This window comes from Neovison vison, chromosome 4 (assembly GCF_020171115.1).
Source record: "Neovison vison isolate M4711 chromosome 4, ASM_NN_V1, whole genome shotgun sequence".
NCBI lineage: Eukaryota > Metazoa > Chordata > Mammalia > Carnivora > Mustelidae > Neogale > Neogale vison.
The window spans coordinates 2,956,280-2,975,718 of record NC_058094.1 but is presented as its reverse complement, the minus strand read 5'-3'; the positions used below and the strand labels follow the sequence as shown (position 1 = coordinate 2,975,718).

Below are 19,439 nucleotides of genomic sequence, written 5' to 3'. Positions count from 1 at the left end.
CACAACTACGGTATTTTAAAGTAACTTTGAGGTATTCTTAGCTTTGAAACGCTTATTTGATTGACTGATCGAACAGCGGGAGGTCACATCTCTGCCAGCACTGAAGTAAGCCAACCCAGCTGGGCCCGTGCCGGCGGCCCGGTAAACCGGAAATACAAGGACGTTTCTCTGGTAAACTGTAACCAGGACATGAGTGTATGCGACAGATTTATTAACTTCCGCAGGTTTTTCTTTTCAATGTGTCTTCTAATCAGTTAGGTTGCTGGACTGAGAGTGACCCAACACTGAGCACTGTCCCCTCCACAACCGCCTCTGTCTCTGCGGCCGTGTCTATGAACACGAGGGCACCGCGCACGGGGTCCAACTTCTCCCACACTCTAGTGTTTCACACATACAGCTTCCTGCTAACATGCTGCTTTGCTTCACAGTGGAAAAAATTACTATCTTTGTGGGGAGAGAACCAAAGAAAGGGCAATTACAGAGAAGTCTTTTAATTCACCTTCAGTTATGTCAGTTTCACTAAGGTCAGCACGAGTCACGGCCTAGTTCAGCTGTAGTGCGCGGACGTCACTCAGACCCCCCTCTTCTCAGGTGCGCCGGAGGCTACCAGGCACCACGGAGCAAACCGCGCTGCCCGTTAATGAGGTAATTAGGTGTGGTCTCCGCCGGGCTCACGAAGTCCTGCTGCACAGAAGGATGCTAACAGGACAGAAAGGAAAGGAACGAGGACCTGAGCTCTTCGAGCCGAGGCTGAGACAAAGGAGTCCTGACAAGAGACGTGCGACGAGCCCAAGGCCGTCTCCGCTGAGCCCATCAGCCACTCAGGCGGTCCCAAGTTGGTGGTGCCACAAAGGCAGACTGAACAGAAGTCTAGAAGAGATCACTGGTTAAATCATTACCAGCCAGTTTTATTTATACAGGAGCCGTAATTACAATCAATATGGAAATTAAGCAAAGACATTCATCCTCTTGTGTGTGATTTAATATGCAAAACAAATCAAGTGTGAGTCACACCAAAGTAGGTATGCAATCTTACTTCCACTCCTCTGGTGGGTGTGCAAGTTCATACTTCTCCCTCACATTGGAGACACCCATATCCAAATGGAGCCAGTGAACCTCCTCTGACCGCAGGTGACTGAGGCGAAATCCATAGCAGGCCACGTGCTTTACTTTGTGACTGTCCACTATCTTCTGAATGATGCCCTAAAACATACCCCCCACAAAAATGACTGTTACAAACAAAAAAAAAACTGTATGCTAAAATTAATGCAATGTTCATTTCTTTCAGTTAATTATCAGAAATCTTTGGTAAAAAGAGAACCAAGTTAAACAAATTACTTAATTTTTCTTAGGAGTCTTTTTCTCTCAAATAGTATTTTTATGAACAAGGAAAAGTTTTGAAAAAACACACAATGAGGCTCTTCCCTTTTCTTTAGTGATAAACAAGGCATGGAAATGTACATTTCTGCAGCTCTACCTCTGCTCCATCCCCAAAACCTGACAAAGCATTCCAGCCACCCTCTGCACGTCACTTGCTGATAACAAGACCCGAGGACAGGGTTCTACTTTCTGAACCCAGGATAACATCTTGTTCTAGACCAGGCTGCAACTTCAGTGTCATTTCTTAGGAAGCACACTTAGAAACATACAATGAAGGCCACGCTTCTGGTGATACTGATGATGCAGGAGAAGCTACCAGGCTGGGCCTGACCCACCCGCTACGTGCTCTTTACAGACTACAGTGCGGCAACCCGAACAGTCCCCAGGCCGAGTGCCCCTAATACATGTGCCCTGAGTGCAGAGCAAAGGCGGGAGGGAAGGCCGCCTCGCCAAGATGAAGCTCATCCTGGGACTCGGAACCTGTGTCCGCCCAGCTGTGGAAGTCACACGTGTACACGGATGTCAATGGGCAGCACACATGGGGCCTCAGAAGGGAATCCAACAGTCCACTTGCGTCCTTACGGGAGGGTGTGCTAATCACTGTCCACTGCACTCTTCTCCATGCTTCAGGCCATTCATAATTTGTAACGATGCTGATATTAACAGGAAAAGGACTGCCACTGCTTTGTTTTAAATTAGCAATTAACCGAAGGTATCCTATTACTTGTAATATAAGACACGCCTTAAAAAGTTTCCACGCACACTAAGTATTTCCATATTAGGACATGATGCTGTCGGTAATAAGGATGTCCCTATCCCTATTCCTGAGAAAAGAGAAGCACATGTACTGTATATGCAAAAGCCCTCAAGGACCCAGTGTGTCCACGCCAAAGGCATCACATGGCACCTGCCCATGGCCAGCCTCCCTTTCAGACTACTGGATCCCAGGAGAAGGACGTGTATCAGGCATGGGAGAGTGACAGGGGAGGAGAGAAAGCAAGGACAAAGGACTGGGCTGGAGGAGTCACAGGCCACTCCGCAAAGCAGACGAGCTCTCTGTGGGACAGGAAGGATGTGCGCAGCCCACAGAAGTCTGGGTGAAAACTGAAGTAGGCATTAAGTGTCCTTCCTGGCTTTCAGATTCCAGGACCAGAATTTCTGATGGGGACACCGTGAAGGACGCTGCAGCCAGTGTCTACCCAAGGGCACTCAGCCAAGGGACAACAGGAGCCGACACCCAGCCCGCCCCGTCTTCATTTCGTGGGCTCGGGGTGGGGGATCTGCTGAGAGGAAGAGACCTCCATTTCTAGCAAGTCCCTCAGAGGCAGCTTCTACAGCTTCTCCTTGCCAACAGCACGGATCTCTGAGCTGCACAGGACAGGCACTGGCGCCTCTTTCAAATCCCCACAAAAGCGCTTTGTCTTCCTGTCCCAGCTCTGCCAGTGTGTCGCTCAGTGCACAGCGACACTGCTGCCCTCGCGAAGGCTCCGGTTCAGCACATCTTCTCTCCACTCTACAGCGGCTCCCTGGCAGCTGGCCGATTCCACAGCCCCCTCGCTCCTGTTAGGGCCACAGTTCATGTGCACATCTGTCCCCAACCACGGGTCTCAGGGGGTCTATCCTTTGGGCACAGACCATTTCTGACCGTTGCATGTGCTACCAACCTTTCTGGATGCCGTCCCTGAGGACCCCCAGCAAAGGTTATTTTCATGACCCCTCAAGAAATGGGCATGCAGGTGCCCACCTGCAGAGGCGCAAGTGTACAGACGCTTATTCCAGAACTGTGGAGCCCGGGGGAAAAGCAGGCTCCCAAACGGGAGTCCCGAGGGGTAGATAGAATTTCGGTCCATTCACCTGCTCCCGCCACCTGAAGACACCCAGAATGACCTCGGGTTTGGTTCTGTGGAACAAAGAGCTCCCATCCTGCAGGAGCTCCCCATGATACAACGCTCTACCATTCACTTTTCACTAAAATAGTAATAGGAATTAGCACACAGACATTCCCCTTCAGGTCCTGTTTTGCTTTTTCATTATGCTTCTATATTGTGTTCTGTCCTACTTCTCTAGAACTCCTCAATATCTCATCACTGACTCAGCTCGAGTGGCAGCCAAGATTATGGATATGCAAGGACATACATATCTGAAGCTCAGTATACACACTGAGTAACGTGAATAATTTTGAAAACTAAATATTTGGTTCTGCGTGACTGAAAAGTAACTTTGAGAACTAAATATTTAGTAAGGAATGCACACTCAAAACAAACCACCCCAACAGTACTACCATATGGAATGTACGCATGTATCACACGTTATTACTTCTGGAACACACACGTTTAGAAAAGGACCTCCAGGGAGACAATAGGACAGGGGTTTACAATATGCCACTAATGGCACCTGAATTAAATTTAAATTTCTCAACCAGGCTTTGATGTCCCAGGACAATCCCACCCAGAGTATATAAACCTACATTTAGCTACTTTGAAATATCCCTTTACTCATCTATATCATATCCCAGAATTAGGAAATATATCATATTCCTGATTAATTTTGACATGAGATATTCACAGGAAAAGGATTCGGGGATGAAAGACCCTAGCCAGTGTAGGCACCATGCTTCTGTCTTATCAGGAACACAGCGCGCAGCCTCCAGAGCCATTCTCTTCCGAGCGGACAGCTCTCTCCTCGCTGGCTTCCTTGCTCTGGGGGAGAGCGGAAGTGAGCTGTGTGCGGTCCCGCTACGAACGAGCTTCTCGCTGGTATCACACACCCACAGGCAGCACCGCTTAAAAACAGATGCACTGGATCGAAAGCCACTTAAAAAGGTGGCATTTTTGGAAGTATGGCCACCAGGGAAACTAGAGCAATGATTCTTGGCACATAATGTTCGAGACTGTCCTTCATCTCATGCCAGTGCCGGATAAAATCAATCCAAGTGTCTAATCAGTGTGATGGACCGTGGGGTGGGGGCAGGGCATTTCATTGTTGTTCTAGTTTACCTTTCCCTGATTATATACTAGTAAGATGATGCTGTCATTTCATTTTTAAAAGTTCTTTTTATGATTTTGCTTGGTCACCTTGGTCACTTATTTTTTAGACAATGCTCTAGGAAGAAAGAATGACCTCTCAACTGGCAGAAAGAAATCCTGCAAACTGTCCCTTCACGCCTGTTCAGTCTTGAATATTACTCACTCATCCGGTGAGTGAACACGTCCGCCTCTAGCCTACATACGATGGGTAAGACAGAACCCGTACCCTCCGAAGCCTTCGTCTAGAAGGAGAGAGGTGATGCTGAACACATACACTAGCACGGCCTGTCTGTGGGGAAGGCGGCAACCAGAGAGCAGGAGACATTTGTTCTGTCTAGCTGTCTTCTCAGGGATCTGCAAGGCTCCTTCATCACGAGAGAGATCTGAAACCCTGCACGGTGTTGTTAACAGCGCTCACCTCTTTACTTCCTCCCAGGAGTGCGAGTGCAGTCATCACTCCTGATCTGCTCACTACAATGTCCGGCGGCTTCTGGTCTGTGTCCCTCTTTCAGGTGCTCTTCAAGGTAAGGAAGCCAACTGCTACCACTGTCGGTTCGGCACTCAGCCTGAAGTCAGCCCCGAAGTCCTCCGGGACAATGACAAAGTCCTTCCTCCTACTGCTGCTCTGACAGATGACCACAAACTTCTGGGCTTAACAGAACACAAACGCGTACTTCTCACTTCTGTAAGATTGCAAGTCTGAAATGGGTCTCACTGGGCTAAAATCAAGGTGTTGGCAGGGAAGTGCCACTTTCTGGAAGCTCTAGGCTGGCCTTCTCCGGCTACCAGAGGCTCTCCTGTGCATCCACAAAGCCAGCAGTGCTGCGTCTGACCCTTCCTCCGCGGCCCCCTCCCCCTGACCACAGCCAGAAAAGGTCTGCGGCTCCTCATCTCCCCCATCTCAAGGTCATCTTCGTCTTGGTCACATCCGCCATGGAAGGTCACGTATGCACCGGTTCTGGATTAGGACATGGCCCTCTTCAGGAGCCATTATTTTGCCTGCCACAATCACCAGCTCTGCGGGTCCAGTGACAGAGAATTAACTTCCTCATGCTTGTGCGGTCACAAAATCTTCTTAACACTGCTTTGGACTCCATTTTTTTTCCTTAAGGTTATTCTTTCTAGTTTCTTCCTGGGTGACACTCTCCCTCCATTAAAGGAGTAATTTAACTAAAATCTCTGTAGTCCTTTCCTGCACCAAAATTATTTGAATACCAGTAATCAGTGTTTGAGCTTTTAAACGCACATTCACTGGATCCTCAGCAGATAGAAGTAGTTTACATTTGAAAATGGAGACACGCAGAAGGCATCAGTGACAACACCTAACAGTAAGCCCTGGCGACCACGGAAGAGACCACGGGGCTACTGCACACAGAGGCCTCCAGGCAGCCATCTGGGGCTGAGCTCGGGGGAAACTGCCCGCTGGGTGCCTTCCCCGACAGCCACCAGCCATTGCTAGCACAGCACAGCTCTGTTCACAGAGCTCCCGACTTCCACCAACTCACAGAATCGCAAACTGTTCACGTGTTTGCGCACCCCGATCAGAAAGCTGATCTGAAACTGATCAGAATGTTTCTCTCCACTGTCATTCTTCCCACTGCCCGCTCGGTTACAACAGTCCCAATCCAAACACATTCACCTTTTAGCAAGCCACAGGACTGATTTCCGCTCGCAACTTCACGCAATCCCATCACCTTGCTCTAGAGGTTCAGGACGAGCATGGAAACTTCCAAGTGCACTGCACAGTCAGAAAAGGGCCTCGGGCTCATTAGTAAATGTGAAGATACTTTGAACGTGCCAACAATACTGTCCAACAACTCAACTGCAACTTAATCTTCAGTGGCATCATGTGGACCCTGCCCAGATATGGTGTCTCGGTATAAATGGATTGTTTTAGACCCTGTGATTTAAGGAAAATAGTACCAAGGTAGGACTGAAGGTCTGACAGAAGTTATCAGTAAGCCCAGGTATGGTTTTCGATAGGTGTAATCTCTCTCAATTCAACTTCTTTTATGATTATTAGTCTACTACTTGGTACTGCTGCAACCAACGTTCCTAATTTACATTTCTGTCAGAAATACTCCATTTCCTCTAGGATTTCGTGTAGTGCCTGCAATGGGGATCTGCCAAGTAGATGCTGTGTGCCTGCGAGGCCCTGCTGACGAGGCCGGGACATCAGTAGCAGGCAGGAGGGCCCCTGCTGTCACAGAGCTTTCAGTCTAGGGGAAGAAAGCAGAGAATAAAAGAGTAAACAAATCAAGAGACAAGATAATCTCAAGGAGAAACCACCATCAAAATGGGGTGACGGGCAACAGAAAAGGTGGAAAAGAGGGAGCCCTCCTGGGCTGGAGGCTGAGGGTGTTAGGACAGTCACAGAAATTAGGTAAGAATGGGCCACAAGGAGCCCATTCTCATCGGCCACTGAAGGAACTCGGCTTTCCTCTGAGAGAAATGGGGAGCTGCTGGAGGTTTTGGGCAAATGACTCGAAGACCGGCATGTTGGAGAAACAGCCCAGGAAGCAGCAAGTCAAAGGGAGTGAGCCGGAGGAGAGAAGGCTGTGGAATGTGACAGGGAGAGGAGAGTCAGGGGCTTCTGAAGGACCTGAACACTCACCCTCCACGAGAGAGGAAGCCACAGGAAGGTTCTGAGTGGAGGAGTGACACACTCTGGCTTTCTCATAGGACCACCTTGTTGCTGGACTGTGAACAGACGGAGGTGTCCCGGGGGACGGTGGGATGTCAGGAGACCAAGTGGCTCAAAGAAGGTGTCGCAGCAGGGGTCAGATGATGTAGGTGGATTCTGGGTGCATCTGGGGAACCATGTGGACACAAACAGCTACTGAATTGGATGCGGGGCGTAAGTGAAGGAGGAGCAACAGGTGATTCTAAGTGTCTGAAAGAAGGGAGGCCCTCAGATGGACGTACAGACAGTCCTTTCGGAGACAGACGAGAGGGGCAGAGGCAGCTGGGCGGCACAGGTCCCAAGTTCAGAGGGAGACCAGTCAGAACAGGAGGCAGGTGTGGAGAAGGCAGAGCTGGAGTAAACGCTGGTCACAGCCTGAAGAGGCCACGGCGATGGAGGAGAGGTGCGAGGGGGCTGCACACAGGCCGCAGCCTACATCCCTCCAGCACTGCTTTCTGGGCGCCCGGGTCGGATCCATTAAGTCTCCTAACTGTTCTCTTAAAGAGAGCCTGTGGTATTAACATCCTACACCCTACTTCTCTACAAACACCTTCGTTCCACACCTTCACGAGCAGTCTGTGTGGACGACTTCTGAGGTACAAGTTCCTTCCCTGAGCCCTGAGAAGACACTGTCCAGTCCTGCATCCAGCACTGCGGATGTAAATGTCATTCTGTTTCCCAAGCAGGGGAGTCCTCTGGTAGAATCTGGAGTTTCCTGTAACTCTTACTCCTCCGAAGTACCACTACCATGTTTCTAGATGACCGTTCGTATTCAACATAGTCCGGCATGGGTTAACCTTGGTGCTTCGGGGTTGACCTCAACCTGAGCTCCAGAGCTGCCTGGAGCACGGGGCCGACACGGGGCCAAAGCCACGGCCGAGGTAAGTGGTGTCTGCGTCCGTGGGCCGCTGCTTCCTTAGGGCAGGATGCGCGAGCCCGCCAGCACTTGTCGGGAATCGTGACTGGGGGTACGGCCTGCAGCTGATTCTGGTGGTGCCTGGGCAGTCACATGGGTTGAGGCAGAAGGTGAAGAGAGAAGGTGCTTCCGTCCCCGTCTCACAGACCCCCACAAGGAGGTTCGGGGCCTCCTCCCACACAGCTGTGGCCACGTGGGCCGGTGACGGACTCTGAGTATCCAAGGCCACAGGGCCTGCCCCTGAGACTCTCAGGTCCCTTCACAAAGGAGCCTCTTCTGTCGCTGCCTGGCACACGTTGCCTATAACTGACGGGGTCCTAGGGATCCTCTCAAGAACCGAACATTGAAATTAACTAAATAGGAGAGGCACATACATGTGAAAGGAGCAAAATTACAAAGCGCAGCATGAGAAATCAAACCTCTGTTATGAACTGCAACAAGAATCCAGATATTTCCTGTTGCAAATAAGCCTCTCAATGCCCCCAGAGGTGGCGGTACTTCCAAGTCAGGCAGTCTCTCTGATCGCTACTTTCTACAGAGCACAACTGTCTGGCAGAAATAAAAATGCAAGCAAGCTGTATGTTACTTTAAAATTTCTAAAAAAAAAAAAAAAAAAAAAAAAAGGTAAAAAGAAATGGATCAATTCAATTTTAATAGCATTTTATTTAACCTACAATGTCAAGAACATGGTCTTTTCAACAGGCAATCAAAACAGGTTACTAATGAGGTATTTTACATTCTTCTTCCACACTACATCTGCAGAGCCTTGTGTTTGTCCCGAGAAACAGCAGTGGAGACTAGCTTCCTCGGGGCGCGCGAGCGCTGCACTCGGCTACTGGGGCAGGCTGTGCAGCAGTGAGGGTCGGAATGGAATTACATCGTTGTTGTGGATGACAGTAAGCCATCTCTTTGCAGAAACTGGGTGGCCTGGCTTCTTCTCTGCTACCATTACTAAATGGTCTATTTCTTTCTGCCAAGTGCCCACACTTCCACTCTGAACCCCCCCCACCCCACTTCGGCTGTAGGTCACTAGGCCTCAAGTGCTACCATCTTCCTTCCACTGTACTCCTGCCTAACAATACAGGCGAGTTCCTTTATCTGTATCGTTCCTTGTGTGATGCTCCCTGAGGAGAAAGACGGCATGGACATGTGCTTCGGTCCTGTTTTGTTCAGTCGTACAGATCCATTAATTCACGATAAAATACTGCATTTCCAAATGTCACTGCATTAGATGAAAGCAGGTCATGAATCACACCAGCTTCCATCACAGGAAAAGCTCTCGCGAACCAATCAATGCCACCTCAGAGTTCTTTGCCTCAAGTTGAAAAATCATCAACTGATGGGAGCTGTTAAATTTCAAACATTTATCAATTACTATGAAATAAAACCACCCGGGTCTCAGTTACATGGATGTGCTTGTACCGATCTTCATAAAAGTTCAACAAATATGTTCTCATAACTCAGGTATGTGAATCTGGCTTTCTTCTTCACAACATAAATGCTTTTCATGTCTGATAAGTTTTTAACGTTGGCTACAGGCTTGACGTGTGCCCGGTGATCACTGGTTTTCTCCTTGATGTGGATCCTCTTGTGTGCAGTAAATCTGATACCAAAACACCTTTGTCGTGGAGCCTTTCCAAGGTGCATTTTCGGATATAATCAATCTTGAATATCTGCTAAATGTCTTGTCAAATTCATATCTCTGAGAGGCAACCCTCCTGTGCGAATACTCAGAAGTTTATTAAGGCTGATGCAAAGTTTTTAACAAACTTCCTCATTCACTGTAACTGAAATTCACAAAGACTAGAACATACACTAAGAGCCTTCACATAAACTCTACGTTTGCAAGGTTTGTCTCCATCGTAAATCCTCCAATTAACATTAAGACAGAACACCAGCTGCTGGCCTTGCTACCAAGTGATTGTGTTTATAAGGTTAAATGTAAAAAAAACTACAGGAAAATTAGGATAAGCCATCAAGCTTCATAAAAAGTTTGTAACAAGAGACTACTACATTCAACTACAGCACATGAACAGATGTTAATACATATTTAAGCCTGAACGAATTATTCACCTTTGAATAATGAATCCGCCTGAACAGCGAGGACTCCAACATTATAGAGATAATGGGAAATTATCCCTTTAATTTGCTAAAAGTACTTCAGGCATAGAAGTTAAAGAGGAGCAGATGAATTAGCTTCATTGTTATGAAAAGAAAGGGGGAACAGACACATCTGTTCATCCTGGCACTGGACGCTGTCCTCCCTAGGGATGAACAAGGGAGTAGGTAGAGGGGAAGGAAGGAGCAGTGGTTCTCTAACACGGGGCAAAGTAAACACTTGCTGACAACTGAAGTCCTGAACTCGGTTCTCTGAGAGCGCGCAGCTGCCCGCTCACCGCGCCGACTCCCAGCAACCTAGGCTCTTCACGCCTCTCCCCACTCCTGGCCCACAGGCCCGCAGCCCGCGCAGCAGCACGCAGCCTTCCTCACCCGCAGCCCCCACAGCAGCACGCAGCCTTCCTCGCCCGCAGGCTCGCCGGGCAAGCACACTCTGTCTGCCCTGCAACTAAGGCCACAGGTGTCCCCTGCCCCCCTCCAGCAGACAGGAGGCTGGAGAAGCAGGGACCCTTGACAGCCCCAGAACCTTGGCAAGTGTCTGGTATACGGACCCAGTCAGTTTTTGAAGAATCTATCCTATCTGGTGTCATGCAGATACCGTCAAGATTCCCTTTCTAGGAAATAGTTTATTTCCTAAGTATTAGAGGTTATTTTAATTACTGTGTTCTCTTCTATGCTAAAGAGTTTAAAAAAAGGGAGAGAGAAACACATGCATAGCTTTATATGGATAACATATGGTTCAGTTATTATTTTCCTAAGAGATTTTACACTTAAAGTTCTGGTCAGTCACATATTACAGGAATAAATATTATAAAGCAAAAGGTAACACTGCTGTAATATGGGAATAAAAATTTTTATCTTTTTTTGGTCTGTGCCATTAGCCTACATGCTTATTTAACTTAAATGTCCATGGCGCTACCTCCAGGAAGATGTACCTACCCGGACGTCAGTGGCATCCCCGTGCCGGATAATACTGGCCCAAGTAGCTGGTTCGCTGCTGTTTTCAAAGTAATGAAAGACTTTCAACACCCGCTCCATTGCCCCGGGGGACCGCTCCGCGCCGGCGCCCAGGTGAGTCTTGGTACTCGAATTCGGTGTATGATTCAAGTTTGGGTCAAGGTAAGCAGCTGCCATTATTTTGCTAGATGCTATGTATCTGTCATACTCTAGAAGAGAAAAAAAAAATAAAAAGGTCAGCGCACCATATTTGAAATCTATTAAAATGTGGTTAAAATCTATTAAAACGTGGCATGCTGGTCCTCGTACTAACAACACTGTTCGACGTTCTTCCCTTCTGGTCACGTCACACGCAGAAGGGGAGCATCAGGAGAGCGGAGACCTGACTGACCGGGACAATCCCTGCTCCCTGGCACCCACGGCGGCAGCAAATTCACAGCAGCGTCACAAATACTTGTTAAATGTTTCTTAACAAATTAAAAGGTCCTATTTCAGCTCTGTCAAAAGTTCACCATCGATAAACAATATCCCCTCACTGTCCTCCCTTTTAAAATCCCAGCCTTTAAATCTGGGGGAAAATCTCCCAGGAAAGCCAAGTACGTTCCTTTTGCTGCCTCCGTCTGCAAAGGAGCACGTGAGCTGCGGCTCTCTCCACACAACGAACACTCCCGGAGTGGGCAGGACACATACTCGGCCCTGGAGTCGAAAACCCCAGAGGTAAAGCCAGGCCCTCCCGCTTAGCCAGTGCCTCAGCAGGAGAGTCAGCCCAGTCACAGCTGAAAACAAAACTGAACCAGGAAGCAAAACCAACCCAAGTCTGTCCGTGTGACAGGAGGACTCCCACTTGAACGTGGGGGTAGTTCGGCCAAGACGAACACTCCCACTGAGAAAACTCAGAAGAGTCAGATTAAAAACCAGCCCAATGTTTTCGAGTCCGAGATGTTGTGAGGCAACCAGGACAGCAGGGAACACAGATGGAGATTAAGAGACACTGAAAAGCTGCCTTTTCCCAAAGGGCATCTGCCAATTCTGGGCCTTCGAGAGCCTGAAGATCCAAGAAAAGCCACCGACGAGACACAAGCAGCTGAGCTTTTGGCCATGAGAGATCAAGTGAGAAGCGTGGGGACCCCAGGACTCTGGTGAGCAGGACACATACTCTGCTAGGTAGGTGTCCCCTTAAGACAGTCACCAATCCTGGAACCAAGCCCAGAGGGAGCCTCTAGAAGCTGGTGAGGCTGAAAACAGGCAGAAGGGACGAGGAGTCCACCCGGGCCCAGGACATGAGACACAAGAGCATGGCCGACAGACTCACTCTAGCCAACAGAAAGCTCTAGGCCCCAGCCCAAGTCCTGTCTGCAGGGGAACGCTCACTGCCTGTGCACGGGACGCAGTCACTGAAACAGGCCAAGGGCCGGGTGAAGAGCAGGATGCCGTGAGCACCAGGACTGACGTTACTGAAGTGTATTCTGTGAATAGCATTAAAGCTGGACAACCACAAAACAACTAGAAAATTCCTAACTGTCTGGAAACCAAGCAACGTATTTCAAGTAACCCATTAGCCAAAAAGAAACTCAGAGTATTCTGAATTTAACAATGCAATTAAAAGAAAGATCGGCGCTACATGCAGACAGAGCTGTGAATCCATTAAAGTCCACACTCACTTTTTTTTAAAGACTTTATTTTTAAGTAATCTCTACAGCCATCCTGGGGCTCAAACTTACAACCCCAAGATCAAGAGTTGCACACTCCACCTGCTGAGTCAGCCTGCAGTCCCTAAGATCTATACTCCTAAATGCACGTACTAGCAACGAAGATCGGAAATTAGTGATCTAAATATCCACCATCTCACAGTGCATTTAGCAGTTGAACAAAATCAAGGTTTGCTGGTTTGTTTTGACAAGAATAATGGAACTGATAGACATCCAGCAAGACTAACCAAGGGAAAAAGGTCTGGTGGAAACCAACGCCATCAAGGATAAAGCAGAACAGAGAAGAGGATGTTCTTAATGGGAGGTGATGACAGAGTATCAGATACTGACAAGCGAAAGTCACTAACTGTATGTCAATGAACATGAAAGTTGAGATGCATATACAATTTTTTAAAAAGATTTTATTTATTTATTTAACTGAGAAAGAGAGAGAAAGAGAGCGCGAAAGCAGGGGGAGCGGCAGAGGGAGAGGGAGGAGCAGGCTACCCACTAAGCGGGAAGCCTGACTTGGGGCTCGATCCCAGAACCCTGGGATCATGACCCAAGCCAAAGGCCGACGCCGAACCGACAAAGCCACCCAGGTACCCTGAGATGCACACACAATTCTTTGCAAAGTACAACTTAAGCCACTATAAACTGCTGTTGTACAAAACTAAGACCAGAAACATAAAGCCAAAATGACATCTTCCATTAAAAATGGTCAATCTGTAATTAAAATTCTTCCCACATTGGGCGCCTGGGTGGCTCAGTGGGTTAAGCCGCTGCCTTCGGCTCAGGTCATGATCTCAGGGTCCTGGGATCGAGGCCCGCATCGGGCTCTCTGCTCAGCAGGGAGCCTGCTTCCTCCTCTCTCTCTGCCTGCCTCTTTGCCTGCTTGTGATCTCTCTCTGTCAAATAAATAAATAAAACCTTAAAAAAAAAAAATATTTAAAAAAAAAAAAAATTCTTCCCACAAAGGAATATCTGAGTTCTTCCAATAATTTAAGGAATAATGATATTAATCTTACAGAAATTCTTCTACAGAACAAATAGGGGACATTTCCCAACTTATCATATGAGACCAGCAAAACAATGATACAAAAGTAGACAAGGACAACACAAGAAAGCGTACAAATCAATCTTTCTTATCAACACGGGTGCAAAAATCTTTTTAAAAAATCAGCAAATTTAATCACACAATATTTTTAAATAACGTATTATAACCAAGAGGGGTTCGTCAGAAGAATGCAAAGGCAGTTAAACATTCAAAAAGCGCTCTGTGTTTTCAACAGCCTTCTTCCTACTGCCAACATAGAAGCCACCAGGACACCCTTCAGCAGGAGAAAGGGTAAGCGAACTGTGGTCCATCCCGGCAATGAACATTTAGTACGAAAAAGCAATGAGCTACCAAACCACGAAAACACTTGGAGGAACTGTAAATGCAGGTTACTGAGAGAAGCCGATCACACTCTAGGATTCCAACTATACAGCACTCTGAAAGTGGCAAAACCATAGAGGCCGTAAAATTTCAGTAGATGCAGAGTTGGGGAGGAGGGGCGGGGATGACAATGTGGAGCACAAGGGATTTTTAGGGCAGTGAAAAGCGTACGTATGGCGTATCATGACGACACACGTCACTATACATCTGTCCACACGCGGGCACCCCCAGAGTGAACGGTACAGCAGATCGTGCACTTCGGGTGATCGGGTAAGTCCACGTATGACACAGCACCATTCTGCTGGGGCTGCTGACGACGGTAGGGCTGTGCACGGTACCAGATCAGCGGGCAGAGCGGAAATCCCTGGACCTTCCCCCAAGTTTGTTGCAAGCCTAAACAGCTCTCAAAACAAACAAACAAAAAGCCTCTTAATTTTTTTTTAACCAATCAATATAACCAACCAGATTTCAGGAAGGAGGAGAACCACAGGTGTCTTAATATATGCAGAAAAGCATCTGGCCAAGTTTACCAGCCATTCAGGATAAAAACTCTAAGCAAAATAAAAACAGGAAGCAGCTTCCTTGAGCTGAAGGGGGTATTTACATTAAACCTAATTTCCATAGCGCTGGGAAGAGCCCCTGCCCCGCCTCCAGGAACAGGAGTGAGCGGGTGGGTGCCCACCACTACCACCTCTGGTCGCCACCGTTCTGGAAGGCTTCCCAGCCAGGTTCCACAGGCGAAAATGAAGGCAAAACTCAGGGCTGGGAAGGAAGGAAGAGAAGTATCACTATTCCCAGACTGCACGGTTATGTGTGAAGAAAATCTCGGAGAGTAACATACGGGTGAACTGCTAGAGTTAAGAATGAATGCGGCAAGGTTGCTGGGCGGCCGGACGCAATCAACGACACTTCGGGTCGACTCCGCACTCTCTCTCGCTCCCCGGGCCGGACAGCGGGATGCGCACACACAGTGCAGCTGCGTCCTGACAGGCAACCCCACGTCCCCAGAGTCACTCCGAGGAACTGGCATCACAGCAGTGAAAGTCACTACCCACGACACCGAGCGTGCCAAGGGATAAGCCAAGCCAAAAACGTTACCGCAACACGCCTCCACGGCCCGAAGTCCACGGCAGAACCCGTCACAGGGCTTCAGGAAGCAGCGGACACACGTCTCCGCAGAGAAAGCGCTGCCATCGGCTCAGCACCAGAGGCCCCGGGACTCGGCCCAAGGCCCCAGTCCAGACAGCCCTGCGCGGGGGGCCTGGGGCTTCCTGCATCGGCAACGCTGACCTCGCTGCTGACTGCCGGAGCCTCAGCTCTCCCTTTACACAGGAGACAGACACTTTTTCAGCTCTTGAAAGAAGTCCCAAGTCAGGGTGTAAGGAAACCAGGTGCTGACAAACCCTGGGCTTCACTCTGGGCCTCACCCCCCAGTCCGAGGTAAATGCCCTGCGTAACACAGCGCATGTGAGAGAGAGTGGAAAGGAGCATCTTCCCGAGTCCTCTAGATGATCCTCGCTCTGACACACTAAAATCCGCCGAGACCACGAACTGGGGATGCTTGAAAGGCGCCAGCCCTTTAATAACACTGTCCACCAGACAGGAGGGACGCAACAAAGAACGCACACTGACCCGCTCAATTTAAACACCTTCAGACATAAACAAGTCTGGAGAATTTTTAAGGAGTTGGTGATGACCCTAGTTCCAGTAAACCCTTCAACAAACTAGATGGGTGTAAAAACTTTCTCCTTTCATACAAGATTTGGGTTTCTCTTCTCACAGAGTCTAACCCCAAATAAACTAAATCTCCTACGCAGATTTTATTTAACGAAGAGCTCACACTACTTAGATATTTAATGTTATAGTATCAGTATGTGACAGCCTGTATTTTCCCAAAGAAGCTGTAACACTGGTCCTGACTGTCTCTCCAACAGGTGTAGGCTACGTTCCTTGCCCTCAAGTCTGGGGGCGCTTCTGACCAGCCTAAGAAACATCCTACGCTAGGTATGAAAAGGCAAACCAGCTTCCCTTGGTTCCCTTGGTTCTCTTGGGCTACTCGCTCACGAAACCCAACCAACAGGCTCTCCAGAAGCCCAAGAACTGAGCTCTGACAACCGAAGCCTGAGCCGGGCTTCCCGCCAAGAGCTAGCACAGGCTTCTGAGCCATCCTCCGGGGGGGCAGAGCCACCCTCCGGGGGGGCTCCTCTGGCTCCCAGTTGTGACACCCGAGTTCCCACCACACGGGAACAGCTGTTCCTGTCGAGACCTGTCCAGACTGCAGATCTGAACAAAATAATTCTTGTCACTTTAAGCCACTCAGCGTTGGGATGACTTGCCGTCAACAACAGATAACCAGTACGGCACGCATTCCAACGGACGCGAGCACGAGCGGCTCTCGGCTCGCACGGGAGTGTGGGGCCCTACGATGACTTGCCAACGTGGCCTGAACAGCACTTGCCTCCGTCCTCCCCCTACTCCATGACTAAGGATACGGAGTGAGCATCTTTCCAATGCCTGGCCAAACTGTCCTACTCCCTTCTAAGCTTCGAGTCAGCATCCAGCACTTCATCCCTCGTACGTTCAGTGTCGTAAGCCATCTGCGAAAGCACGTCTGATAACGAACTTTCTTGCCAGGTTCACGTCCACCGGAACATCCTCTGTTTTGCCACAACTCTTTTCGTCAGTAAGTTCGCCTTTATTTACGAAGCTCCTCTGACTACGCAATTAGCAAGTCCGGCTCCACAGCAAAGGCGACCTTCCTACAGTCGACTACCTGTTTCTGGGACTCTCGGTCAGAACGCCGCACGGCGATCTGCGCGTGCAGGAAGTGTCTGTCCCACGGCGATCTGCGCGTGCAGGAAGTGTCTGTCGCACGGCGATCTGCCTGTGCAGGAAGTGTCTGTCGCACGGCGATCTGCGCGTGCAGGAAGTGTCTGTCGCACGGCGATCTGCCTGTGCAGGAAGTGTCTGTCGCACGGCGATCTGCGCGTGCAGGAAGTGTCTGTCGCACGGCGATCTGCGCGTGCAGGAAGTGTCTGTCGCACGGCGATCTGCGCGTGCAGGAAGTGTCTGTCGCACGGCGATCTGCACGGTGCAGGAAGTGTCTCGCACGGCGATCTGCGCGTGCAGGAAGTGTCTGTCGCACGGCGATCTGCACGTGCAGGAAGTGTCTGTCGCACGGTACGCACACACACACGTGTGTGCACACTCTCAGCACTCTTCGTTACTTCCTGCCGTGCTGCTGGCATGTCTGCGCCTGCATCATCTCCAGCTGCAGCATTCCGAGCCTGCCCAAACTCCAGCACAGGCCTTAAAAGCTGAAATAACTCCTGGGTCCACTGGCCAGATTAATGCAATGCGTCCCCCGGTTCCTAGGGCCGCTGCAGGCAAGCCGAGGGCTCCGCTGCCCCCGCTCCACGGGAGTCACCGACTTCACAGGTGCTCAGCACGTTCTATTCCACTTCCTGGACGACCCTTTCCTGCTTCAACTCTGCATTTCATCTTTGTTGCCCAATTCCCTCCTACGACGGTCCATTTTTGTAAGATGTCACAGGGGTTGATCACTGGCAAACAAGAAGGCACCACGACTGCACATCTGCTGTCTGTGTATAAACTGAGTCACAGACGCAGGGCGGCCCGTCAGCAACAGACCGGGACAGAGGTACCGGGACTGGCTACCGGTCACACGTCACATCCGTGATTTCTGTAGTGCTCTGCAGACTGAGTTCACACCGTACGCAGCAGCTCCCAGCTGACTTATGTGTGAACTACGACTGAACCGTGCCGTTGAGGACTGGGGTCATTGAAGCCACAGAAATTGGTATTCGTGCATCCTGGAGCCGCACACAGCACGGACTGTCTGTATAACAATCCAACTAATATTTTTATTAAATAGATTGTTTTTTGGACTTCAGAAAATATGGCAAATTATGTAAATCATTTACTTTATCTGAGATATCACTATAAAAATTTTCATGCTGTATTTCTGATGAAAATATTCAACATTAGCCTTTAATATCAACTTTAAATTGATTTCTAAGATTGGTAATATTGAGACCTTGAAGGTAACTATGAATAATTTTTGGAGATGTAAAAAAAATCCTAAGGAAATGAGGAATGGCAAAATTAAGAGTGCGACTGTGCTGAGCTAGGAGCGGTCCTATGCGTGTTCAGCCTAGTTCAACGTGTCTGGTATTTATAAAACCCATACTGACAAAATGCTGTTGATATGAGCAGGTTTTAAATCTAAAGCTACGTGTGTTAAGTGTGTAACGTGTGTGTGTGTGTGTGTATTTTTTTTAATTTTTTATTTTTTATAAACATATATTTTTATCCTCAGGGGTACAAGTCTGTGAATTGCCAGGTTAACTTGTGTGCTTTTGTTTATGTTTTAAAGACTTTATGAGAGCACAGTGTGGGGAAGGGCAGGGGGAGAGGCTGAAGCAGACACCACCCCTCCACCACCACCACTGAGCCTGATGCGGGGCTCGATCCCAAGATCCAGAGATCACGACCTGAACTGAAGGCAGATGCTCAACCAACAGAGCCACCCAGGCGCCCCTCCTTCTGTATATTTAAACTCAGAAACATAGGGGTGGCTACTGGCCAACATTGTGATCTGTTCCCTTACCTTATAAAAGGAGTAAAACCTAGAAACAATCAGAAATAATCTTTTCCATATATCCAATTAGCTAAACTCCTAAAACATACGTTAAACAGATTCCATCTTGGGATCCAGAAGGAAAACTATCTTTTCCCTTCTTAATATTACAGTAACTTCCTACACTGATAAACCCTTGTCATTTTTTTTTAACCCTTCTCATTTTTTTGCACTGTAAAAAAATAACAAAAGTATACAAGTGCTTTGTCAACTTAGAATATTAAAAATAATTTAGGTATATCCTGTCCTGGACTTCCTAAAACTTTTTAAAGATGTATTTATTTATTTGAAAAAGATAGGGAAGGGGAGGGAGGTGGCAGAAAGAGAGAGAGAGAGAATCTCACATAGACTCCCTGCTCTGTGGGGAGCCCAACCTGGGGCAGGATGCAGGGCTCACAGCAGGGCTGATCCCACGACCCATGAAATCACGACCTGAGCAGAAAGCAAGAGCTGGACACTCAGCCATCTGAGCCACCCAGGCGCCCCTGGATTTCTAGACTTCTGGTCACTGTGTTATGGGAGTCACCTCTGTGCTCAGTGGCAGCACTGACGGCTCTAACAGGCATATGTCCT

At 48.7% G+C, this 19,439-nt stretch overlaps 1 protein-coding gene across 16 annotated transcripts in view; it reads right to left on the bottom strand.

Moving 5' to 3' along the window:
• The window catches only part of PTK2 (protein tyrosine kinase 2), a 245,677-nt gene that overhangs the window by 152,954 nt on the left and 73,284 nt on the right, over nt 1-19,439 (bottom strand). For 15 of the 16 annotated variants that reach the window (XM_044244883.1, XM_044244884.1, XM_044244882.1 and 12 more), the window contains 2 exons: nt 11,063-11,289; nt 1,037-1,203 (listed from right to left, as the gene is read on the bottom strand). In XM_044244883.1, the coding sequence (XP_044100818.1) occupies nt 1,037-1,203; nt 11,063-11,257 (362 nt within the window). In that variant the 5' untranslated portion in view covers nt 11,258-11,289. Of the gene's footprint in view, nt 1-1,036; nt 1,204-11,062; nt 11,290-19,439 lie in introns of those variants that run through there. The other variant, XM_044244885.1, reaches the window with a different exon arrangement.